Here is a 7057-nt window from a genome sequence, read left to right on the forward strand (position 1 = left end):
GGTATGAAATTCACCCCGATGCCCCCCTGTTAGATCCCAGGGGCGACTATGACATTCAGGGGCTTCGTGCTGATGCGTGGGGTGTCCTGGGTGGCTGTGTGCACTGACGCCGGGCCGGCTGACCCATCGGGCAGGTGGATCGGGAGGCGTACCTGGTGCCTGCCCCCTGCGCGGTCGTAGGGGTGAACTGGCCATCTGTGAACACCTAGCAGGGAGGAGCCCCTTGGTGCCGTGCAAGGGCACTATTCCTGGTAGGGCTTTCTGTCACTGTGCTGTCTCTGCCAGTCTCTGTCAGGTGTGAGGTAATGGAGCTGCCCACTGCTGACCTTCTGTCCCTGAAGCACCTGTCTGTCCCCTCCTGATGCTGGTGGCCGGGCTGGGGAGCGGGTGGGGGCTCTGCACCTATCAGTCTGTCTGTCTGTCTGTCTGCCTGGTGGAGGGACCTGTCTACTTTTTCTCTGGTCTTCTTCGGTTTATTTTGGACGCTTGCATTTGCTGTGGAAGTCATCCATTTGGGGTTTCAAGTATATTAGGCTAGAACCAAATAGCCAAATCCCTTATGATTCTTTTAATGAAATTTCTCCCGATCTGTGGTCATTGATTGTTCTGGAGTTTGTGGTTTTTCCCAGCTATTTCTGACAGGTAAGCTAACTGAACGGGTGCAGCCTCACCCCGCCCTCACCGTGGGGCGCAGGCACCTTTATTTTCCTCACTTTAATGCTTTCTTTCTAACTTGAGTTGATTGTAGATTCATTTATTTTAGCTTCTTTTACCTAACTACCGTAAGGATTAAGGACTCCTCCTGGCCCATCGATTCTGATACTTTGCGCGTATTTGACAAGTTTTGCACAAGCAGGTTCTCCTGTTTTGTTGATGAGAAACCTGGCCCCCCCCCCCCCAGATGCTGCCCGGGTCCCACCCGGAGCCCCCAGAAGTGCCAACAGAGCCTGTGTCCCCACACACTCCCAATGACACACTTCGAGGAGCAGAGGTCATGCGGCTTTATTTAGAATCTTCAGAGAGCAGGTGCCCGGCCCACAAGCACAGGGACCAGGAAGGAGGAAGGGGACGGGACCAGGTCTCTGGCTTCCTCTTTGAGAGGACAAGGAGACGTCTGCCTTCTGGAGGAGGGGACCGAAAGGTCTGCTTGCTCCTGTGTGGGAGGTGAGCAAAGAGGTCATCAACACAGATGAAGGCAGAGCAGCGTGCTGCTGGGGACAGGGGACCGTGTGGGGCCAAGGACATCCCCCTTAGTAATGTGGCACCAGGCCTGCAGCTTCTCAGCCTTCAATGCCACCCAGCCACGACCCAACCCCCTCCCTGTCCAGTTCCCCCCCCCACCTCCTTCAAACAACAACCTGACCCCCAAAGAAAGCACGAGGTCCCAGAGTGGGGCACATGCCTGGACCTAACAGGCTCTAGGACAGAGCCGGGCACTTGACTGGCATTGCCAGCCCGGCCCCCGCGGTCAGCAGGAGAGACGCCGGGTTCTAGCCATTCCCGCAGAGGGGCCAGGGCCCGACGGAGGGGAGCTGGGGGTCCCCCGGGACGCCCCCCACCCGTGCACGTGTCCAGGACGTGGGGGCAGGGCTGCTACGTTACCCCAGGAGGCGGGTCGGGCAGGAGCTCACCTACCTAGACGCGGCACTGCTCTGCGGGAGGAGAGAGAGCCGGGGGGGAGAGGTCACAGGTCGCCGGGGCAGCCCTGGGCCCAGAGGGGTGGGAGGGGGACCCCGCCTCAGGGGCTCTGCACCCCCTCCCCCGGGGGCCCGGGGAATGGGGGCCATCGTGGGAGACGGACGCGCCCCGGGCTCATGGCTGTCCGACGGGTGAGCCGCACGCAGGGTGAGAGCAGGGACGCGGGGTGTGGAGGCGGTCACCTGCCACCTGGGTCAGGTCAAAGAAGAGGCGGACGTGCACGGGCAGAGTCTGGAGGGCTCTGTCGAATTTCTCCATGACCTCGTTGTCGGCCTTCAGGGTCCTGGCTGTGGGGGGCGGTGGGTCAGTCCCTGGGCCGCGGGGCTTTGACGGCCTCGGGGAGCCCCGTCCAGGGAGCCAGAGCAGAAAGCACACACTGGCGTCCTGAGGTCAGCCCCCGGGGTGGCCTCCGGGGCTCAGCCCCCCTGTCCTCCAGGGTCCCCGCCCCGCCCTCCCAGGACGGCGCCGGGGGCCCTGCAGGGACACGAGGCCAGGACCCACGTCCCCGGGCGGCTGGGGCTCGCCCGCAGGGCTGATGTGCTGGCCAAGAACGCGTCTCTAACCGCACACAAAGCGCTTCATTCAGGCAAAGCGGCCGCGTCTCAGCCTCCTGCTACCAGATCTTACCGGCTTGCGTTCCGTTCAGAACGTGACAGGTTTAATGGTGCTTTTGTGGAACATCACCCCCAAGCAAAGCTTCTACTTAGCAGTCATCCTCTGGCCGAGGCAGGAGCACTAAGCCCAGCCCCGCGGCCTGGATCCTGGATCCCCGATTCCCGAGGCAATGTCAGGGGACTTGGCCCCCACCGGGGGTCCTCAGCCCCCCCCCCATGCAGGGCGACCCCGGGCCTGCTCAGTGACGTACTCAGGCACTGGCACACGAGGTTCTGCCCGGGGGCGTCGGTGTTCTCCAGGCAGAAGAACAGGTAGTTCTCGTAGTCAGTGTCCAGCACGATGAGCTCGTTCTCATCCAGATCTGGGGAGAGGAGAGCCAAAGGGGAGACGAAGTCCTGTCCAGCAGGAGCCCCCTACGGGTGTGGTTCCTTGTCCTGCATCCCCCAGGGTGCTGCCCACGTGCAAGCGTGGCCGTCGGCAGCAGGAAGTGGAAAGTGGGGGGCACAGAGCCGGGTGTGTCCCCTAGGCCAGGCGTGTCATGGGTCAGGTGGCAGGGACAGAATGGTCAGACGCGCGCACGGCGGTCGGAGCTGTGCCCGGGGCTGTGAGCGGGAGAGCTGCTGACCAAGCACTCAGGCTTGGCAGGGAGGGGCCGGAGGTAGGGGTGAGGTGGGGGTGAGGCACGAAGGAAGGAGAGAGAGGAGGAGGGTCAGGGTGGCCCAGAGCAAATCTTCAGCGTGAGAAAAATAGAATTTGCCGACCGAAAACCCACAAGAAGTGTCTGTGCCTCCTTTGTTTAAATTTTAGCACTTAGCTCTCCATTTGTGGTTTTTTATAATTCACAAAAGCCTCTAAATGTCGCAGTTAGTGATAGAGAATTCGGTAGAAGATCCTTAAACCGCCCCCCCCCCCCGCCCCCACTCCAGCAGAGTCCAGGAGCTCAGCTGCGCACTGACCGCAGTCGTGGGGCCGGAAACTCTCCCTGCCCCGGTTCTGTGGTCGGGCTGGGTAACCAGGCCTGAAAGGCTCATGGCTCGGGGCGTGGACAGACCCACGGGTCAGCACCCCACCGGCCACTCCAGGCAGCCCCGAGAGTGGGACCGGACCGGCACTCTCCCACCTCGTCCCCGCCTGCAAGGACAGCCCCCACCCAGGGACAGTTGTGACCAGCCTTGGAATTTGCACCTGGCCCTCGGGGAACTCCCACTCGGCCCTTGGGGACACTTACAGTTGATGTTGAACTTGGCCGCACACTCCGTTTTCTCTGCTAGGACCTTCTTCTCAACACACGTGTTGTCCTCCCTAAAAGGTGGTAACCCTGAACTTGAGTTGTCCTCTCTGTGATCCCTCATGGCAGGAACCGCCCAGGCCCCCAGGGCCCCAGCCCCCAGCTGACCGGCAGCCTCCACGCGGGCCTCTCTGCGCACTGCCCTGCGGCCGCCTTGTGTGATCGGCCCGTCGGCCCGGAGCCCTGGGCGGGGGCTCCGAGGCCACTGGGGACCACCCCCACGGAGCCAGCTCCCGTCAGGACCCTGCCCGCCCGCCCGCCCGCCCTGGGCCCAGGCCCTCGCCGGCCCCCAGCCCGGGGCCTCGGTCACCCACCATTTGCGCAGAATGATCTCCAGGTTGTCCCGGGGCGTGGGTCTCAGCTCCTGGACGTACACTCTCAGAGGCGCGGTCTCCGAGTCCAGGAGGGAGATGTCGCTGGCCGCCATGGCCATGGAGTGCCACGTCCCAGCCACCTGGGGAGGGGGCCTGAGCTGCCATGGGGGGCGGGGTGGCGGCCCCGGCCCCACAGCGCGCTCTCCCTCCCGCCCCGGCCAGGGACCCGGTCTAAGTGGGGTGGCAGCCAGTGAGCTCTGGGCGACCCCTCTGCCACCGACCAGACGCCCCTCTGGGAGCCCCCACACTTGAAATGACATCTTAGGTTCCCAGGTGGCCTTAAAGGACAAGTTGTGCAAGTTCTGTGGAACCATCTGGACCTTGGGCAAGCGAGGGAAAGCCACCCTGAGGACAGGGTGTGGGGGGGGGGGGCGCTCCCAGCGTCCTGGCTTCCACCCACACTCTTCAGACGGCCGAGGCCCCGCCCCCGCCCACCCTGCAGCTCACCGCCCCCTCCCCCAGCCGTCCTCGGACCTTCTGCAGGTCTAGGCCGTCCATGGTCGGGAGGACGGTGGCGGCCTGGAGGCCACACACGAGGGCCAGGCCCAGGGCGAGCGGGAGGCACTTCATGGCTGCGGCTCGGGTGGCGCTGAGCTCCCAGGACTGAGGAAGGCCAGGCCGCGGTCACGGGCTCTTATACGGGGGCCGGGGGCCTGCGAGCCATGTGGTTCCCCGAATTCCCGGTGGCTCATCCCCAGGCCCTCAGGGGGCTTCCTCCACCCGCACAATGGGAGGCCTTCTTCCTGCAGAGCGAGCGGAAATGGGACGGTCCCTGTGTCCCTGGACGGTTCCTGGTAGGCCCCCGAGGGGGCAGGGTCCGGGGTGTGGGTCCAGGCTGGTCGCCAGTATCGGGAACACTTCCTGGGTCGTGCTCTCTGAGGACAGCTGAGCCTGCCGCCTCTGTGCTCCCCAGCTCTGTGCCATTTGGCAGCCGGAACCCAGGCAGCACCCCCATTGGGAACCCAGGTCACCACGCTGCGTCCAAACGACCTTGACAACTTCACCCTGGAACGACCTCCCTTTTGTGTCCCCAGCAGCATCTGGGTGACTGCAGCCCGCACAGAGGCTTGTCAGTGGGCACAACCACGGAGACGGGTCTCCCTGCCCCCGGTCACCCACTCAGCTACCAAGGAAGGAGATTCTAATGCAGATACGACCCCAGTGTCTTCTCTGTAAGACAGAAGGGATGACCCTGGAGCTTGTTGTCCATTTTGGGGGAAGCAGTTCTGGACCTAGAGGGCTCCCTGAAATCTCCTGGAGAACTTTTCAAGACGGTGCTAGTCCTGGGCCCATCCAGACCCACTGAGGCAGGGACGGCCCCGCCTTGCCCGTGTGCGGGACGACCCCCAGATGTGGATACGGGTACGGGCGGCCACTGAGGCGTGCTCACGCGTGGTAACTGCCACGTGTGGTCACAGCACGTTGCTTTGTTTAAAATACCACGCTAGCAGAGTGCAGACTCTTCTCATTACAGAGGCCAGGGAGGCATGTCTGGGGTTGGCCCTGGAATGTTCCGCCAGAGACAGAAGGAAAGTGACAGGTCTGTCTGTGGAGCCCGGACAGCCGTGAAGCCAAGTGTAGGGTCCAGGGGGCTCACCCGCCACCCAGTCTTCTCCGCACACGTGAGTGTTTGTAGCATTTTAAATAAAAACGCAACCCATGATCACTCCTACGTGACCGGCTGGTGAGTATTCACGGAGAAGACAGAGTCCCCAGATCAAAATGGATTCCGGCCCCCAGGGTCCTGTCACTTCTCACTCTGGTCCCTGAGCTCTGGCAGCTCCAAACCCCTTCCCTGATCCCTAGTTCTGGCCAACCCCATCTCCACACAGCCACCCCGGCCCCCGTGTCCCCACGCCTCGTAGCTGCACAGCCGCCCAGTCCCCTGTGTCCCCACCCGGTGGCTCAGCTCACGCAGGAGGGTGCCCTCTGCACACCAGACAAGGCGGCTCAGGAGGCGACTCTGTGCGCGGGGACCTGGGCCAGCCCGGGGACCCGAGGCAGGAGCTGTTCTCAAGTCTAAAGGGGGGGCTTTGCCAGGGGAGACACTTCAGCCCGAGATGCAGCCCTGGGCCTCTGGGGGCGAGTGTGCCCGTGTGTGTGTGTGTCTGCCGGGAGCCAGAGCAGTGGGTAGCTCACCTCAGTGACCCCTGTGGCCACAGTCCAGCGTCCGGAGGCCCAGGGCAGCCTGCTGACCGGGCTCTTGCAAGGGTGGGGCTGGGGGCGTCCCCGCCTGCCCGCTGCCCCGTTCCCGCACATTCTGAAGCCTGATTATCCGGATCCAGTGAGTTCTGTGAGCTGCAGTCATCTGATTGAATTTAACTTCCGCCTCGGTTACCTGGCTTGTTCCTGGCGTCTGTGCTCAATCACCCCGATCGGCCCAGATGCTCACAGGACGAACGTGGCCCCCACGGTGGCTGCACCCCACAGTCTGTACCAGAGCCGGCGTCCGGGGCCAGGGCTGTCAGGACACAGGGAAATAAAACGTGAAGGGCGACGGAGAGCCTGCAAACCTCACCTGACCCAGAACAACCGCCCGCAGGGGCTCCCACGAGTCCACACACGCACGTGGTCACAGCAGCACCGGCCACACCCGCGGACACACGCCACGGCGGGGGGAGCCTCGGAAACGTCACGGTGCGCCACGTGCGAGAAGCCAGACACGAGAGGCCGCCCGCGGAACGATTCCTCGCCTACGAAGGTCGGGGACAGAGCGCAGATCCAGGGTGTCGGGGCTCGGGGAGGGGGGCTGGCGTCTCCTTTGGGGCGATGAACACATTCTGTGACCAGAGACAGGTGGTGGCTGCACAGCATCGTGAGTGTCCCAAATGCCACTGGATTGTTCATCTCCATGGCTCATTTTATGTTGTGTGACTGTCACCTCAATAAAAGACCAAGGACAAAATCCATCTGTCTGGACTTGCGAGATGGAGTGGCAGGTGCACTGGGGCAGTGATGGAGAATTTTCCAGAATTCTCCAGAATTTTCCAGAACGGAGCGCAGACATCAGTGCTCAGGCCGGGTGTAAGAGGAGGACTCTGCCTCCGAGCAGCCGCTGCTGAGGACCAGCAGGAGGAGCCGT

General features: G+C 63.0%; 1 protein-coding gene across 3 annotated transcripts; it reads right to left on the minus strand.

Annotated features, from left to right (window-relative positions):
- Positions 1–986: 986 nt before the first annotated feature.
- LOC147575175 (beta-lactoglobulin-1) lies at positions 987–6434 on the minus strand. Of its 3 annotated transcripts, none has more exons than XM_086684729.1 (7): positions 6115–6434; positions 3916–4055; positions 3542–3615; positions 2564–2674; positions 1881–1985; positions 1636–1652; positions 987–1153 (listed from the first exon to the last, which is right to left on the minus strand). In XM_086684729.1, the coding sequence occupies exons 1-6, from the start codon at positions 6232–6234 to the stop codon at positions 1636–1638; spliced, it is 567 nt and encodes a 188-aa protein (XP_086540855.1). In that variant the 5' UTR covers positions 6235–6434; the 3' UTR covers positions 987–1153. The 3 variants fall into 3 exon arrangements, with proteins under 3 accessions (XP_086540855.1, XP_086540856.1, XP_086540857.1); XM_086684730.1 differs by having other exon boundaries at positions 1632–1652; XM_086684731.1 differs by lacking the exon at positions 6115–6434 and adding an exon at positions 4450–4545.
- Between the last annotated feature and the right edge of the window lie 623 nt (positions 6435–7057).

The sequence above is a fragment of the Puma concolor genome, chromosome D4 (genome assembly GCF_028749965.1).
Source record: "Puma concolor isolate L17-30 chromosome D4, mPumCon1.1.hap2, whole genome shotgun sequence".
Taxonomy (NCBI): domain Eukaryota; kingdom Metazoa; phylum Chordata; class Mammalia; order Carnivora; family Felidae; genus Puma; species Puma concolor.